The sequence below is a fragment of the Salvelinus alpinus genome, chromosome 25, assembly GCF_045679555.1.
Source record: "Salvelinus alpinus chromosome 25, SLU_Salpinus.1, whole genome shotgun sequence".
NCBI classification, from domain to species: Eukaryota; Metazoa; Chordata; class Actinopteri; order Salmoniformes; family Salmonidae; genus Salvelinus; species Salvelinus alpinus.
In genome coordinates, this window is record NC_092110.1 from 47,814,169 (window position 1) to 47,833,021 (window position 18,853).

At 45.1% G+C, this 18,853-nt stretch overlaps 2 protein-coding genes across 2 annotated transcripts in view; one reads left to right on the forward strand and one right to left on the reverse strand.

The window, feature by feature from the left end:
• Positions 1-18,853, reverse strand: part of LOC139554057 (protein numb homolog) — a 121,739-nt gene that overhangs the window by 89,260 nt on the left and 13,626 nt on the right. The gene's annotated exons all lie outside the window — the stretch shown is intronic.
• On the forward strand, positions 7,789-9,050 carry LOC139553120 (serine-aspartate repeat-containing protein F-like). The gene is made up of 2 exons (XM_071365075.1): positions 7,789-7,792; positions 7,924-9,050. The coding sequence occupies exons 1-2, from the start codon at positions 7,789-7,791 to the stop codon at positions 9,048-9,050; spliced, it is 1,131 nt and encodes a 376-aa protein (XP_071221176.1).

The following is an 18,853-nucleotide window of genomic DNA, read 5'->3' on the forward strand; positions in this document are numbered from 1 at the left end:
AACCTAGACTGGTTGACAGAATGTCTTCTGGGTGACCTGAACCTAGACTGGTTGACAGAATATTTTCTGGGTGACCTGAACCTAGACTGGTTGACAGAATGTCTTCTGGGTGACCTGAACCTAGACATCGGACTCTGATTGTCAACAGTCTATGTAACAGCTAGAATCTGACTGATTATCAACAAGGTTGAATAAAAAGTGTCCTCTGAAATCCTCTGATGAATCTGATGTTAACCAACACTCCTCATGGTTTTAATGCTTCTGGTCTAATGAGCCGGAGCGGAGCGGAGCTGGAGATGGAGCGTGATTCCCAAAGGCTGGAGCGTCGGCCTTCTCGCCCGCTCCAATTTCGCTCCAGTACCACTCACGTCACGAGCTCTGGGCGCGGCCGCCCCAGCATGCATTTGTAGTCTACTTGTGTGCTGCTATAGCCCCTTGCTTTATCTAAATGTCATGTAAATCTTTTCATAAAGATACTGATAAAACACACAGGTACTAAATCAAGTTGACTTACAAAGATGAGAAGGACAAAGAGCAAGAGAGGGAGTGTGGTGATGTAGTGTCCACAACTAAAGAATCACTGTGGAATCTGAAAAGAGGTCCTGAAAGCACAATGGTGTACTTAGTACATACACATGTTAACAGGAAGGAAGGAGGTGGGGAGATAACTGTATCCATGTAGCAAAGTAGTTATAAACTAAAAATCACATCTCTTAAAAGTTTGGTTCAGTTTGGATCTATTATGTATACAACAGGCTATCATTGATTTTGTCCCAATAGGCCTGCTGGCATGTGAACTTCTCAAGGAGGTTCGGTAGCCTAGTGGTTAGAGTGTAGAGGTGGCAGGGTAGCCTAGTGGTTAGAGTGTAGAGGTGGCAGCGTAGCCTAGTGGTTAGAGTGTAGAGGTGGCAGCGTAGCCTAGTGGTTAGAGTGTTGGACTAATAACCGAAAGGTTGCAAGTTCAAATCCCCGAGCTGAACAAGGCAGTTAACCCACTGTTCCCCGGTAGGCCGTCATTGAAAATAAGAATTTGTTCTTAACTGACTTTCCTAGTCAAATTTAAAAAAATAGATTTTAGTTTTGATAAGGTTATTTTGCCTAAAAACCCCAAGCATATTTCCAACGTGGTGGAAAAATGGCTTAATTAAGGACAACAAAGTCAAGGTGTTGGAGTGGCCATCACAAAGCCCTGACCTCAATCCCATAGAACATTTGTGGGCAGAACTGAAAACGCATGTGCGAGCAAGGAGGCCTACAAACCTGACTCAGTTACACCAGCTCTGTCAGGAGGGATGGGCCAAAATTCACCCAACTTATTGTGGAAAGCTTGTGGAAGGCTACCCGAAACGTTTGACCCAAGTTAAACAATTTAAAGGCAATGCTACCAAATAATAATTGAGTGTGTGTAAACTTCTGACCCTCTGGGAATGTGATGAAAGAAATAAAAGCTGAAATAAATAATTCTCTCTACTATTATTCTGATATTTCACATTCTTAAAATAAAGTGGTGATACTAACTGACCTAAGACAGGGAATTTTTTACTAGGATTAAATGTCAGGAATTGTGTAAAACTGAGTTTAAATGTATTTGGCTAAGGTGTATGTAAACTTCCGACTTCAACTATATATATATTAGAGACAATCTAGGAGAATCAGTCAGACCAGAGAGGAATCAGACAACTCCTCGCTAACCTCAGCCAGAGCTCCTTGACTTGACTAACGTAACAACTGAGCTGATGAGGATCGAGCTGGATTAAAACCCTTTAATGTAGGACGACTGACAGTCACACATACAATGTGTGACACTTGCTGTGGGGATGTTTTTCAGCATCAGGGACTGGGAGACTAGTCAGGATCGAGGGAAAGATGAACAGAGAAAAGTACAGATAGATCCTTGATGAGAACCTGCTCCAGAGCGCTCAGGACCTCAGACTGGGGTGAAGGTACACCTTCCAACAGGACAACGACCCTAAGCACACAGCCAAGACAATGCAGGAGTGGCTTCGGGACAAGTCTTTGAATGTCCTTGAGTGACCCAGTCAGAGCCTGGACTTGAACCCGATCGAACATCTCTGGAGAGACCTGAAAATAGCTGTGCAGCGACGCTCCCCATCCAACCTGACAGAGTTTGAGAGGATCTGCAGAGAAGAATGGGAGAAACTCCCCAAATACAGATGTGCCAAGCTTGTAGGGTCATACCCAAGAAGACGCAAGGCTGTAATCGCTGCCAAAGGTGGTTCAACAAGGTACTGAGTAAAGGGTCTGAATACTTATGTGAATGTGATATCTTTGATAACTTTACTGTTTTTCCTTTGTCATTATGGGGTATTGTGATGTTATTATGAGGTATTGTGATGTTATTATGAGGTATTGTGATGTCATTATGGGGTATTGTGATGTCATTATGGGGTATTGTGATGTCATTATGGGGTATTGTGATGTTATTATGAGGTATTGTGATGTCATTATGGGGTATTGTGATGTCATTATGGGGTATTGTGATGTCATTATGGGGTATTGTGATGTCATTATGGGGTATTGTGTGTAGATTAATGAAGGGGGAAAACGATTGAATACATTTTAGAATAAGGCTGTAACGTAACAAAATGTGGAAAAAGTCAAGGGGTCTGAATACTTTCCGAATGCACTGCACTGCACGCACACACACACACACACACACACACACACAGAGTGTGGTCTCTGTATGTTGTGTGTCACAGTAGTTACTGCAGGGAGACCCAGAGGAGAGTAGAGGACTGATGACTAGCCTGACTCCATGCAGATTCATCCCAGACTTATTCATCAACTCATTAGGGGATTTATTGTCATTTCTATTCATCAGTCTAACTGTAGGACTAATGCTGCTATCAAAGGATTAACATTAGATTACCAGAGTACACACACCCATAGTGCTGTACAGGTCAGTCTAAACTCTGTGTTTATGACAACAGAACCAGGCAGCCCACAGCAACACACCAGGTGATGAGCGTGTTAAAGTAATTCCTCTGAGGTGGACTGAAGTCTGGTAGAGAGACAAGACAGAGAGATATTCGGTGTTCTGTTGTCTGTGAGAGATGTATTACGTGTTGTGTCTATAGAGAGAGAGATGTATTACGTGTTGTGTCTATAGAGAGAGAGATGTATTACGTGTTGTGTCTATAGAGAGAGATGTATTACGTGTTGTGTCTATAGAGAGAGATGTATTACGTGTTGTGTCTATAGAGAGAGATGTATTACGTGTTGTGTCTATAGAGAGAGAGATGTATTACGTGTTGTGTCTATAGAGAGAGAGATGTATTACGTGTTGTGTCTATAGAGAGATGTATTAGGTGTTGTGTCTATAGAGAGATGTATTAGGTGTTGTGTCTATAGAGAGAGATGTATTACGTGTTGTGTCTATAGAGAGAGAGATGTATTACGTGTTGTGTCTATAGAGAGATGTATTACGTGTTGTGTCTATAGAGAGATGTATTAGGTGTTGTGTCTATAGAGAGAGATGTATTACGTGTTGTGTCTATAGAGAGAGAGAGAGATGTATTACGTGTTGTGTCTATAGAGAGATGTATTACGTGTTGTGTCTATAGAGAGATGTATTAGGTGTTGTGTCTATAGAGAGAGATGTATTACGTGTTGTGTCTATAGAGAGAGAGATGTATTACGTGTTGTGTCTATAGAGAGATGTATTAGGTGTTGTGTCTATAGAGAGAGATGTATTACGTGTTGTGTCTATAGAGAGAGAGATGTATTACGTGTTGTGTCTATAGAGAGATGTATTACGTGTTGTGTCTATAGAGAGATGTATTACGTGTTGTGTCTATAGAGAGAGATGTATTACGTGTTGTGTCTATAGAGAGAGATGTATTACGTGTTGTGTCTATAGAGAGAGATGTATTACGTGTTGTGTCTATAGAGAGAGAGATGTATTACGTGTTGTGTCTATAGAGAGAGATGTATTACGTGTTGTGTCTATAGAGAGAGAGATGTATTACGTGTTGTGTCTATAGAGAGAGATGTATTACGTGTTGTGTCTATAGAGAGAGATGTATTACGTGTTGTGTCTATAGAGAGAGATGTATTACGTGTTGTGTCTATAGAGAGAGATGTATTACGTGTTGTGTCTATAGAGAGAGATGTATTACGTGTTGTGTCTATAGAGAGAGAGAGATGTATTACGTGTTGTGTCTATAGAGAGAGAGATGTATTACGTGTTGTGTCTATAGAGAGAGAGAGATGTATTACGTGTTGTGTCTATAGAGAGAGAGATGTATTACGTGTTGTGTCTATAGAGAGAGATGTATTACGTGTTGTGTCTATAGAGAGAGAGATGTATTACGTGTTGTGTCTATAGAGAGAGAGATGTATTACGTGTTGTGTCTATAGAGAGAGATGTATTACGTGTTGTGTCTATAGAGAGAGATGTATTACGTGTTGTGTCTATAGAGAGAGAGATGTATTACGTGTTGTGTCTATAGAGAGAGATGTATTACGTGTTGTGTCTATAGAGAGAGATGTATTACGTGTTGTGTCTATAGAGAGAGATGTATTACGTGTTGTGTCTATAGAGAGAGATGTATTACGTGTTGTGTCTATAGAGAGAGATGTATTACGTGTTGTGTCTATAGAGAGAGATGTATTACGTGTTGTGTCTATAGAGAGAGATGTATTACGTGTTGTGTCTATAGAGAGAGATGTATTACGTGTTGTGTCTATAGAGAGAGATGTATTACGTGTTGTGTCTATAGAGAGAGATGTATTACGTGTTGTGTCTATAGAGAGAGATGTATTACGTGTTGTGTCTATAGAGAGAGATGTATTACGTGTTGTGTCTATAGAGAGAGAGATGTATTACGTGTTGTGTCTATAGAGAGAGAGATGTATTACGTGTTGTGTCTATAGAGAGAGATGTATTACGTGTTGTGTCTATAGAGAGAGATGTATTACGTGTTGTGTCTATAGAGAGAGAGATGTATTACGTGTTGTGTCTATAGAGAGAGAGATGTATTACGTGTTGTGTCTATAGAGAGAGATGTATTACGTGTTGTGTCTATAGAGAGAGATGTATTACGTGTTGTGTCTATAGAGAGATGTATTACGTGTTGTGTCTATAGAGAGAGATGTATTACGTGTTGTGTCTATAGAGAGAGATGTATTACGTGTTGTGTCTATAGAGAGAGAGAGATGTATTACGTGTTGTGTCTATAGAGAGAGAGAGATGTATTACGTGTTGTGTCTATAGAGAGAGAGAGATGTATTACGTGTTGTGTCTATAGAGAGAGAGATGTATTACGTGTTGTGTCTATAGAGAGAGATGTATTACGTGTTGTGTCTATAGAGAGAGAGATGTATTACGTGTTGTGTCTATAGAGAGAGAGATGTATTACGTGTTGTGTCTATAGAGAGATGTATTACGTGTTGTGTCTATAGAGAGAGATGTATTACGTGTTGTGTCTATAGAGAGAGATGTATTACGTGTTGTGTCTATAGAGAGAGATGTATTACGTGTTGTGTCTATAGAGAGAGATGTATTACGTGTTGTGTCTATAGAGAGAGAGATGTATTACGTGTTGTGTCTATAGAGAGAGATGTATTACGTGTTGTGTCTATGGAGAGAGAGAGATGTATTACGTGTTGTGTCTATAGAGAGAGAGATGTATTACGTGTTGTGTCTATAGAGAGAGATGTATTACGTGTTGTGTCTATAGAGAGAGATGTATTACGTGTTGTGTCTAGAGATGTATTACGTGTTGTGTCTATAGAGAGAGATGTATTACGTGTTGTGTCTATAGAGAGAGAGATGTATTACGTGTTGTGTCTATAGAGAGAGATGTATTACGTGTTGTGTCTATAGAGAGAGATGTATTACGTGTTGTGTCTATAGAGAGAGATGTATTACGTGTTGTGTCTATAGAGAGAGATGTATTACGTGTTGTGTCTATAGAGAGAGAGATGTATTACGTGTTGTGTCTATAGAGAGAGAGATGTATTACGTGTTGTGTCTATAGAGAGAGATGTATTACGTGTTGTGTCTATAGAGAGAGATGTATTACGTGTTGTGTCTATAGAGAGAGAGATGTATTACGTGTTGTGTCTATAGAGAGAGAGAGAGATGTATTACGTGTTGTGTCTATAGAGAGAGATGTATTACGTGTTGTGTCTATAGAGAGAGATGTATTACGTGTTGTGTCTATAGAGAGAGATGTATTAGGTGTTGTGTCTATAGAGAGAGATGTATTACGTGTTGTGTCTATAGAGAGAGAGAGATGTATTACGTGTTGTGTCTATAGAGAGAGAGATGTATTATGTGTTGTGTCTATAGAGAGAGATGTATTACGTGTTGTGTCTATAGAGAGAGATGTATTACGTGTTGTGTCTATAGAGAGAGAGATGTATTACGTGTTGTGTCTATAGAGAGAGAGATGTATTACGTGTTGTGTCTATAGAGAGAGAGTGTTGTGTACAGAGAGAGATGTATTAGGTGTTGTGTCTATAGAGAGAGATGTATTACGTGTTGTGTCTATAGAGAGAGAGAGATGTATTACGTGTTGTGTCTATAGAGGGAGAGATGTATTACGTGTTGTGTCTATAGAGAGATGTATTACGTGTTGTGTCTATAGAGAGAGAGATGTATTACGTGTTGTGTCTATAGAGAGAGAGATGTATTAGGTGTTGTGTCTATAGAGAGAGAGTCTGGATCAACTGCGATTTCTCCTGAATCTGAAGCACAAATACACAAGTTCAGATGGGTCACAATGCCTGTTAGCCGCCACACTCTGTGACAAAGCAACCGTCTCTTGTGACATAGAAATAAATGAAAGGATACAGCATTTTCAGGAAACAGGGACTGTTGTGGGCGGAGACTGATGATGCAACACACAGAGACATGCTAATAGCAGTGGAGGAGAAAGTAAACAATTGTCAAACTTGAGTAAAAGTAAAAGATACCTTAATAGAAAATGACTCAAGTAAAAAGGGAAAGTCACCCAGTAAAATACTACCTGCGTAAAAGTCTAAAAGTATTTGGTTTTAAACATACGGGGCGGCACGTGGCCTAGTGGTTAGAGCGTTGGGCCAGTAACCGAAAGGTTGCTAGTATCAGCCATACGAACTGCAAAAAATCTTTGAAGCTGGAGACTTTTACCTCCCTCACTAGCTTTTTTAAGCACCAGCTGTCAGAGCAGCTCACAGATCACTGCACCTGTACACAGCCCATCTGTAAATAGCCCATCTATCTACCTCTTCCCCATACTGTATTTATTTATTTATCTTGCTCCTTTGCACCCCAGTATCTCTACTTGCACACTCATCTTCTGTACATCCTACCATTCCAGTGTTTAATTGCTATATTGTAATTATTTCGCCACTATGGCCTATTTATTGCCTTACCTCTCTTATCCTACCTCATTTGCACACACTGTATATAGATTTTTTCTATTGTGTTATTGACTGTATGTTTGTTTTATTCCATGTGTAACTCTGTGTTGTTGTTTGTGTCGAACTGCTTTGCTTTATTCTTGGCCAGGTCACAGTTGTAAATGAGAACTTGTTCTCAACTAGCCTACCTGGTTAAATAAAGGGGAAATAAAATAAATAAAATAAAAAATATAGACATCTGTATTGCAGGCAAAAAGCATCTTCGCTTTGTCAGAAAAGGTAGTTGTATAACCAAGAACAGTATCTTGCAGGATTCAATAGTTGTACTTGTAGGAGTTGTCACTTTCTCTGTGATGTCATTGTAATGGCATCCAGGAAGAACAAAACCCTCAAACATTTACAAAAAGGTCCAAAGTTATGGGCAAAGACACACAACATCCACATCAAATACAATATCTTTCTTGATCAAATGGAAAATAACCACTTTTCTGTGCATTATTCATTTACCATCCTTACAAACCACGTAATGTAAATATACATTATTGTACATAGAGAATGATGCTACTGGGTCTAACGACTCACACTGGGACTCAGAGAATGATGCTACTGGGTCTAACGACTCACACCGGGGCTCAGAGAATGATGCTACTGGGTCTAACGACTCACACCGGGACTCAGAGAATGATGCTACTGGGTCTAACGACTCACACTGGGACTCAGAGAATGATGCTACTGGGTCTAACGACTCACACCGGGACTCAGAGAATGATGCTACTGGGTCTAACGACTCACACCGGGACTCAGAGAATGATGCTACTGGGTCTAACGACTCACACCGGGACTCAGAGAATGATGCTACTGGGTCTAACGACTCACACCGGGACTCAGAGAATGATGCTACTGGGTCTAACGACTCACACCGGGGCTCAGAGAATGATGCTACTGGGTCTAACGACTCACACCGGGATTCAGAGAATGATGCTACTGGATCTAACGACTCACACTGGGACTCAGAGAATGATGCTACTGGGTCTAACGACTCACACCGGGACTCAGAGAATGATGCTACTGGGTCTAACGACTCACACCGGGACTCAGAGAATGATGCTACTGGGTCTAACGACTCACACCGGGACTCAGAGAATGATGCTACTGGGTCTAACGACTCACACCGGGACTCAGAGAATGATGCTACTGGGTCTAACGACTCACACCGGGACTCAGAGAATGATGCTGCTGGGTCTAACGACTCACACCGGGACTCAGAGAATGATGCTACTGGGTCTAACGACTCACACCGGGACTCAGAGAATGATGCTACTGGGTCTAACGACTCACACCGGGACTCAGAGAATGATGCTACTGGGTCTAACGACTCACACCGGGACTCAGAGAATGATGCTACTGGGTCTAACGACTCACACCGGGACTCAGAGAATGATGCTACTGGGTCTAACGACTCACACCGGGACTCAGAGAATGATGCTACTGGGTCTAACGACTCACACCGGGACTCAGAGAATGATGCTACTGGGTCTAACGACTCACACCGGGACTCAGAGAATGATGCTACTGGGTCTAACGACTCACACCGGGGCTCAGAGAATGATGCTACTGGATCTAACGACTCACACTGGGACTCAGAGAATGATGCTACTGGGTCTAACGACTCACACTGAGACTCAGAGAATGATGCTACTGGGTCTAACGACTCACACCGGGACTCAGAGAATGATGCTACTGGGTCTAACGACTCACACCGGGACTCAGAGAATGATGCTACTGGGTCTAACGACTCACACTGGGACTCAGAGAATGATGCTACTGGGTCTAACGACTCACACCGGGCTCAGAGAATGATGCTACTGGGTCTAACGACTCACACCGGGACTCAGAGAATGATGCTACTATTTTATACCATCTATTGCATCTTGCCTATGCCGCTCGGCCATCGCTCATCCATATATTTATATGTACATATTCTTAATTTACCCCTTTAGATTTGTGTGTATTAGGTAGTTGTTGGGGAATTGTTAGTTTACTTGTTAAATATTACTGCAGGGTCGGAACTAGAAGCACAAGCATTTTGCTACACTCGCATTAACATCTGCTAACCATGTGTATGTGACCAATACAATTTGATTTGATGTAACAAATTCATAAATAACAGTCAAAAAAATGTATCAAAAAGAATAAGGTTTTGAAGTGTCTGTCCTATAGCTGAGATTCAGGGCGATCGGAAAGTATTCAGACCCTTCGACTTCTTCCGCATTTTGTTACGTTACAGCTTTATTCTAAAATGGATAAAATTATATTTTTTCCCTCATCAAATCTAAACACACTACTCCATAATGACAAATCGAAAAAATATTTGTATAAAATGTAGAAATAGCTTATTTAAATAAGTATTCAGACCCTCTGCTATTGTATTCATGTTACCTGATGAAAATTGCTGTACAATTTACCATCTAATGCACATTCAGATGTCATAAATCAGCACGGCAGAGCTCTCCCTGTCCTCTGCCGTGCCCTGATTGTATTACTGCTGATGATATCTGGAAATGTGCCTGTACACCCTGGCCCATCTACTGTTGCTAGCCCCAATTCTGACTTGTGCTCTGATATCTGCTTCACTGATTTCTGCTCTCGTAAAAGCCTGGGTTTTCTGCACGTTAACACTAGAAGATTATTACCTCAAATGGATCAATTTGAAAGTGTGGATTCACAGCTCCAATCCAGATGTTTTGCTCATTACTGAGATGTGGTTAAGGAAGAGTGTTTTGAATACTGATGTTAACCTTTCTGGTTATAACCTTTTTCGGCAAGACAGATCTTCAAAAGGTGGGGGTATGGTCATCTTTACCTCTTTGCTCGGTTGTCTCCACCAAGTCTGTCCCAAAACAATTTGATTTGCTGGTTTTAAGCATTGGACTTTCAAAATAGGTCTTTGTTGTCTGTTGCGGGGTGTTATCGTCCTCCATCAGCACCGGCCTGTACCCTACCTGCCCTAAGCTCTCTCCTGGCCTGTACCCTACCTGCCCTAAGCTCTCTCCTGGCCTGTACCCTACCTGCCCTAAGCTCTCTCCTGGCCTGTACCCTACCTGCCCTAAGCTCTCTCCTGGCCTGTACCCTACCTGCCCTAAGCTCTCTCCTGGCCTGTAACCTACCTGCCCTAAGCTCTCTCCTGGCCTGTACCCTACCTGCCCTAAGCTCTCTCCTGGCCTGTAACCTACCTGCCCTAAGCTCTCTCCTGGCCTGTAACCTACCTGCCCTAAGCTCTCTCCTGGCCTGTAACCTACCTGCCCTAAGCTCTCTCCTGGCCCCTTACACTAAGTCTGAATTTGTCCTGCTAGGTGACCTGAACTGGGACATGCTGTTACGTTCCCCAGTTTCTGTGTTGCTGTGGGTTTGTATGTGTTTGTATGTGTGTGTTTCAGGATGGCTTCCTGGGTTCCAAGCAGCTGATTGGTCGGCCCCATTGCAGATAGGAGCTCTGACCCCGCCCTCTCGTCAGGGGATACAGCGGTCTGCAATTACCGAGTCCTTCTGCAGCTTGAAAAGCCAGTGTTCCTTTGCTAGGAGCTTGTTGTATGTCCTGTGTTGGTTGTCGGTCTGGTAAATTTGTTGTGAAGTATTTTGTAGCCGCTCCTGCAGAGGTGCCGCAGGACTTAGTGTTTTTTGGTTTATTTAAATTGTTTCATTTGTTCCCAGGGGAGAAGGGGAAGGCCAGAGGCATACATATACCTGTAGTATGTACTCTGTCTATGCACACTAGGTAAGACCTGGGCGGACCATCCTCTGTATTTTGGTTAGCGTTAAGGTAGGCCAGAAGTGGGTAGGTAGGAGAGGGGACTCTAACTTTTACTTTCTTTGCTTTGGTTCCATCCAGCCCCTTTTCCCCACTTTACCGTGTGAAGGAAGAATAAATTCCCTGTAAACGGTAATATTCTCTGCCTCTGTAGGTGCGGGTAAGGATGACAATCACATACCTTTTTTTCGCTCCAAGGGGAGTTGAGTTGTAGCAGGGTGTTGCGTTCCCTCCACCAAGAGGCGTACGTAACACATGCTTAAAACCACCTGACCAAGTCCTAAAGCAACGGGACTCCCTTCCTCAGATTATCACCAATCCCACAAGGTATGACTCCAAACACCCAGAAAAGGCTACTCTCCTCGATGTGATCCTCACAAATAATCCTGATCGGTCAGTCTGGTGTTTTCTGTAATGACCTTAGTGATCACTGTGTTACAGCCTGTGTTCGTAATGGCTGCTCAGTGAAACGTCCTGTCCTGATTTGTCATAGACGATTGCTAAAAAACTTTAATGAGCAAGTCTTCCTTCATGACCTGGCCTCTGTAAAATGGTATAGAATCAGCTTGATCCCCTCTGTCCAAGACGCTTGGACCTCATTTTTATATATTTTCAGTGGTATTGTTAACAAACACGCCCCCAAAATGAAAATTAAAAACAGGTTCAGCCCCTGGGTCGACCGTGATCTTGCAGAGTTACTCCACCTCAAGAATTGCATATGGCGAAAGGCTCGTCACACGCATACTCAGGCTGACTGGCTCTCGTTCAGGCAAATGAGAAATAGGTGCACTCAGGCTATCCGGAAGGCCAAGGTTAGTTACTTTAAGGAGCAGTTCTCTCTCTCTGGGTCTAACCCCAAGAAGTTCTGGGAAACGGTTAAAGACCTGGAGAATAAACCCTCCTCCTCCCAGCTGCCAATGTCCCTTAATGTTGATGATGTGGTTGTTACTGACAAGAAGCACATGGCTGAGCTCTTTAATCACCACTTCATTTGACTCAGTCATGCCTCCTTGCCTGTCCAACATTTCCTCATCTCCCAACCCTTCTAATGCGACTAGACCTGATGCTCCTCCTTCTTTTTCCCCTGCCCCGCTACAAAGTTTCTCCCTGCAGACGGTCACTGAGTCCGAGGTCCCAAAAAAACATCTGGGTCAGATGGTATAGACCCTTTCTTCTTTAAGGTTGCAGCCCCTATCATCACCAAGCCCATCTCTGACCTTTTAAACCTGTCTGTCCTCTCTGGAGAGGTTCCCATTGCTTGGAAGGCAGCCACGGTTCATCCTTTATTTAAAGGGGAGATCAAGCTGATCCTAACTGTTATAGGCCAATTTCTATTTTGCCCTGGTTATCAAATGTGTTTGAAATCTTCTAGAACACGGTTTTTGGTCTCCCACCTTTATCCCACCTTCCGGAGACACCTGAAACCCCACCTCTTTAAGGAATACCTAGGAGAGGAGAAAGTAATCCTTCTCACCCCCCCCCCCCCCCTTAAAAGATTTAGATGCACTATTGTAAAGTGGCCGTTCCACTGGATGTCATAAGGTGAATGCACCAATTTGTAAGTCGCTCTGGATAAGAGCGTCTGCTAAATGACTTAAATGTAAATGTAAATGTAAAAACTTGTCAGTAATCAACTGACTGGCTTTCTTGACGTCTATAGTATTCTCTCTGGTTTGCAATCTGGTTTCTGCTCAGGTCATGGATGTGTCACTGCAACCTTAAAGGTCCTCAATGACGTCACCATTGCCCTTGATTCTAAGCAATGTTGTGTTGCTATTTTTGACTTCGCGAAAGCTTTTGATACGGTAGACCCTTCCATTCTTGTGGGCTAAGGAGTATTGGTGTCTCCGAGGGGTCTTTGGCCTGGTTTGCTAACTACCTCTCTCACGGAGTGCAGTGTGTATAGTCAGATAATCTGCTGTCTCAGCTACTGCCTGTCACCAAGGGAATACCAAGGCTCAATCTTAGGCCCCACGCCCTTCTCAATTTACAACAACATAGCTCACGCAGTATGTTCAAAAACAAAGCTTTCTTAGTGTCCAACAAGCTTTCTCTGCCCTTAACCTTGTTCTGAACACCTCCAAAACAAAGGTCATGTGGTTTGGTAAGAAGAATGCCCCTCTCCCCACAGGTGTGATTCCTACCTCTGAGGGTTTAGAGCTTGAGGTAGTCACCTCATACAAGTACTTGGGAGTATGGCTAGACGGTACACTGTCCTTCTCTCAGCACATATCAAAGCTGGAGGCTGAGGTTAAAGAGTACCGTAATCGGTCCTCTTTCACCCCAGCTGCCAATTTAACCCTGATTCAGATGACCATCCTACCCATGCTAGATTACGGAGATGTAATTTATAGATCGGCAGGTAAGGGTGCTCTCGAGCTGCTAGACGTTCTTTACCATTCGGCCATCAGATTTGCCACCAATGCTCCTTATAAGACACATCACAGCCCATTCTCATCGACAGGGCTACAGTGGAGCAGGTTGAGAGCTTCAAGTTCCTTGGTGTCCACATCACCAATGATCTATAATGGTCCAAGGACACCAAGAAAGTCATGGAGAGGGCACGACAATGCCTTTTACCCCTCAGGAGACTGAAAAGATTTGGCATGGATCCCCAGATTTACATTTACATTTAAGTCATTTAGCAGACGCTCTTATCCAGAGCGACTTACAAATTGGTGCATTCACCTTATGATATCCAGTGGAACAACCACTTTACAATAGTGCATCTAACTCTTTTAAGGGGGGGGGGGGGGGGGGGGTTAGAAGGATTACTTTATCCTATCCTAGGTATTCCTTAAAGAGGTGGGGTTTCAGGTGTCTCCGGAAGGTGGTGATTGACTCCGCTGACCTGGCGTCGTGAGGGAGTTTGTTCCACCATTGGGGTGCCAGAGCAGCGAACAGTTTTGACTGGGCTGAGCGGGAACTGTACTTCCTCAGAGGTAGGGAGGCGAGCAGGCCAGAGGTGGATGAACGCAGTGCCCTTGTTTTGGTGTAGGGCCTGATCAGAGCCTGAAGGTACGGAGGTGCCGTTCCCCTCACAGCTCCGTAGGCAAGCACCATGGTCTTGTAGCGGATGCGAGCTTCAACTGGAAGCCAGTGGAGAGAGCGGAGGAGCGGGGTGACGTGAGAGAACTTGGGAAAGTTGAACACCAGACGGGCTGCGGCGTTCTGGATGAGTTGTAGGGGTTTAATGGCACAGGCAGGGAGCCCAGCCAACAGCGAGTTGCAGTAATCCAGACGGGAGATGACAAGTGCCTGGATTAGGACCTGCGCCGCTTCCTGCGTGAGGCAGGGTCGTACTCTGCGAATGTTGTAGAGCATGAACCTACAGGAACGGGTCACCGCCTTGATGTTAGTTGAGAACGACAGGGTGTTGTCCAGGATCACGCCAAGGTTCTTAGCACTCTGGGAGGAGGACACAATGGAGTTGTCAACCGTGATGGCGAGATCATGGAACGGGCAGTCCTTCCCCGGGAGGAAGAGCAGCTCCGTCTTGCCGAGGTTCAGCTTGAGGTGGTGATCCGTCATCCACACTGATATGTCTGCCAGACATGCAGAGATGCGATTCACCACCTGGTTATCAGAGGGGGGAAAGGAGAAGATTAATTGTGTGTCGTCTGCATAGCAATGATAGGAGAGACCATGTGAGGATATGACAGAGCCAAGTGACTTGGTGTATAGCGAGAATAGGAGAGGGCCTAGAACAGAGCCCTGGGGGACACCAGTGGTGAGAGCACGTGGTGCGGAGACAGATTCTCGCCACGCCACCTGGTAGGAGCGACCTGTCAGGTAGGACGCAATCCAAGCGTGGACCTTGCCGGAGATGCCCAGCTCGGAGAGGGTGGAGAGGAGGATCTGATGGTTCACAGTATCAAAGGCAGCCGATAGGTCTAGAAGGATGAGAGCAGAGGAGAGAGAGTTAGCTTTAGCAGTGCGGAGCGCCTCCGTGACACAGAGAAGAGCAGTCTCAGTTGAATGACTAGTCTTGAAACCTGACTGATTTGGATCAAGAAGGTCATTCTGAGAGAGATAGCAGGAGAGCTGGCCAAGGACGGCACGTTCAAGAGTTTTGGAGAGAAAAGAAAGAAGGGATACTGGTCTGTAGTTATTGACATCGGAGGGATCGAGTGTAGGTTTTTTCAGAAGGGGTGCAACTCTCGCTCTCTTGAAGACGGAAGGGACGTAGCCAGCGGTCAAGGATGAGTTGATGAGCGAGGTGAGGTAAGGGAGAAGGTCTCCGGAAATGGTCTGGAGAAGAGAGGAGGGGATAGGGTCAAGCGGGCAGGTTGTTGGGCGGCCGGCCGTCACAAGACGCGAGATTTCATCTGGAGAGAGAGGGGAGAAAGAGGTCAAAGCACAGGGTAGGGCAGTGTGAGCAGAACCAGCGGTGTCGTTTGACTTAGCAAACGAGGATCGGATGTCGTCGACCTTCTTTTCAAAATGGTTGACGAAGTCATCCGCAGAGAGGGAGGAGGGGGGAGGAGGGGGAGGAGGATTCAGGAGGGAGGAGAAGGTGGCAAAGAGCTTCCTAGGGTTAGAGGCAGATGCTTGGAATTTAGAGTGGTAGAAATTGGCTTTAGCAGCAGAGACAGAAGAGGAGAATGTAGAGAGGAGGGAGTGAAAGGATGCCAGGTCCGCAGGGAGGCGAGTTTTCCTCCATTTCCGCTCGGCTGCCCGGAGCCCTGTTCTGTGAGCTCGCAATGAGTCGTCGAGCCACGGAGCAGGAGGGGAGGACCGAGCCGGCCTGGAGGATAGGGGACATAGAGAGTCAAAGGATGCAGAAAGGGAGGAGAGGAGGGTTGAGGAGGCAGAATCAGGAGATAGGTTGGAGAAGGTTTGAGCAGAGGGAAGAGATGATAGGATGGAAGAGGAGAGAGTAGCGGGGGAGAGAGAGCGAAGGTTGGGACGGCGCGATACCATCCGAGTAGGGGCAGTGTGGGAAGTGTTGGATGAGAGCGAGAGGGAAAAGGATACAAGGTAGTGGTCGGAGACTTGGAGGGGAGTTGCAATGAGATTAGTGGAAGAACAGCATCTAGTAAAGATGAGGTCAAGCGTATTGCCTGCCTTGTGAGTAGGGGGGGAAGGTGAGAGGGTGAGGTCAAAAGAGGAGAGGAGTGGAAAGAAGGAGGCAGAGAGGAATGAGTCAAAGGTAGACGTGGGGAGGTTAAAGTCACCCAGAACTGTGAGAGGTGAGCCATCCTCAGGAAAGGAACTTATCAGGGCGTCAAGCTCATTGATGAACTCTCCAAGGGAACCTGGAGGGCGATAAATGATAAGGATGTTAAGCTTGAAAGGGCTGGTAACTGTGACAGCATGGAATTCAAAGGAGGCGATAGACAGATGGGTCAGGGGAGAAAGAGAAAATGTCCACTTGGGAGAGATGAGGATCCCAGTGCCACCACCCCGCTGACCAGAAGCTCTCGGGGTGTGCGAGAACACGTGGGCAGACGAGGAGAGAGCAGTAGGAGTAGCAGTGTTATCATTGGTAATCCATGTTTCCGTCAGTGCCAAGAAGTCGAGGGACTGGAGGGAAGCATAGGCTGAGATGAACTCTGCCTTGTTGGCCGCAGATCGGCAGTTCCAGAGGCTGCCTGAGACCTGGAACTCCACGTGGGTCGTGCGCGCTGGTACCACCAGGTTAGAGTAGCAGCGGCCACGCGGTGTGAAGCGTTTGTATGGTCTGTGCAGAGAGGAGAGAACAGGGATAGACAGACACATAGTTGACAGGCTACAGAAGAGGCTACGCTAATGCAAAGGAGATTGGAATGACAAGTGGACTACACGTCTCGAATGTTCAGAAAGTTAAGCTTACGTTGCAAAAAATCTTATTGACTAAAATGATATAGTACTGCTGGCTGGTGAAATAGGCTAGCTAGCAGTGGCTGCGTTGTTGACTTTGTTTGAAAGTGTAGCTGGCTAGGTAACCTCGACAATTACTCTAGACTACACAATTATCTTGGATACAAAGACGGCTATGTAGCCAGCTAAGATCAAACAAATCAAACTGTTGTACTGTAATGAAATGAAATGTAATACTACCTGTATTACAGATCCTCAGAAAGTTTTACAGCTGCACCATCGAGAGCATCCTGACCGGTTGCATCACCGCCTGGTATGTCAACTGCACGGTATCTGACAGTAAGGCACTACAGAGGGTAGTGCGTACAGCTCAGTACATCACTGGTGCCAAGCTTCCGGCCATCCAGGACCTCTATACCAGGCGGTGTCAGAGGAAGGCACTAAAGGCTGTCCAAGACTCCAGCCACCCAAGTCATAGACCGTTCTCTCTGCTACCGCAGGCAAGCGGTACCAGAGCGCCAAGTCTAGGTCCCAGAGGCGTATAAACAGCTTCTACCCCCCAAGCCATAAGACTGTTAAAATGAATCATATGGCCACACTATTTACATTGACCCCACCCTTTGTTTTGTACGCTGCTGCTACTCGCTGTTTATTATCTATGCACAGTCACTTCACCCCTACCTACATGTACAAAATACCTCAACTAACCTGTACCCCCTGTACATAACCTGGTTATTATCTATGCACAGTCACTTCACCCCTACCTACATGTACAAATTACCTCGAATAACCTGTACCCCTGCACAATAACGCTGTATCCCCTGTATATAGCCTCGTTATTGTCATTACTTTTTATAAAACATTTGATTTAGTAAATATATTCTTAACTCTATTTCCCTTCTGAATCAGAGAGGTGAGGGGGGGGGGGGCTGCCTTAATCAACATCCACGGCTTTAGGGCCCGGGGAACGGTGGGTTAACAGTTCCTGTTGTTCTGCCCCTGCCTTGCTCAGTGGCAGAACGACAGATATTTACCTTGTCAGCTCGGGGATTTGATCCAGCAACCTTTCGGTTACTGGCCCGATGCTCTAACCACCACATGCCGCCCCATGCGATATTAAATTAAGACCAATAGACTTTTAAAATAACACGCAGCGTGTTCTAGAAGATGAACCGAAGTCTACTGGACTGCTTACTGTCTCTCTAAGTTACTCCAGCTGCCCCACCAGGCTACTCCAACCAATACTCAGTCCAGTAGACTGTCTCTCTAAGTTACTCCACCAGGCTACTCCAACCACTACTCAGTCCAGTAGACTGTCTCTCTAAGTTACTCCACCAGGCTACTCCAACCACTACTCAGTCCAGTAGACTGTCTCTCTAAGTTACTCCACCAGGCTACTCCAACCACTACTCAGTCCAGTAGACTGTCTCTAAGTTACTCCACCAGGCTACTCCAACCACTACTCAGTCCAGTAGACTCCAACTCAGTCCTATCTTCACCTCTGTCTCCCCCTGCTGTCCCGTGTCCCCTGGTTACTGTAGTTCTGGTCATGTCCCGTGTCCCCTGGTCACTGTAGTTCTGACCATGTCATGTCCTGTGTCCCCTGGTCATTGTAGTTCTGACCATGTCCTGTGTCCCCTGGTCATTGTAGTTCTGACCATGTCCCATGTCCCCTGGTCACTGTAGTTCTGGTCATGTCCTGTGTCCCCTGGTCATTGTAGTTCTGACCATGTCCTGTGTCCCCTGGTCATTGTAGTTCTGACCATGTCCTGTGTCCCCTGGTCATTGTAGTTCTGACCATGTCCTGTGTGTAGTGAGTCAGGCTAGCCCTGCTTTATGTAACTCCTCTCCATCCCTCCACTTCTCCTCTCT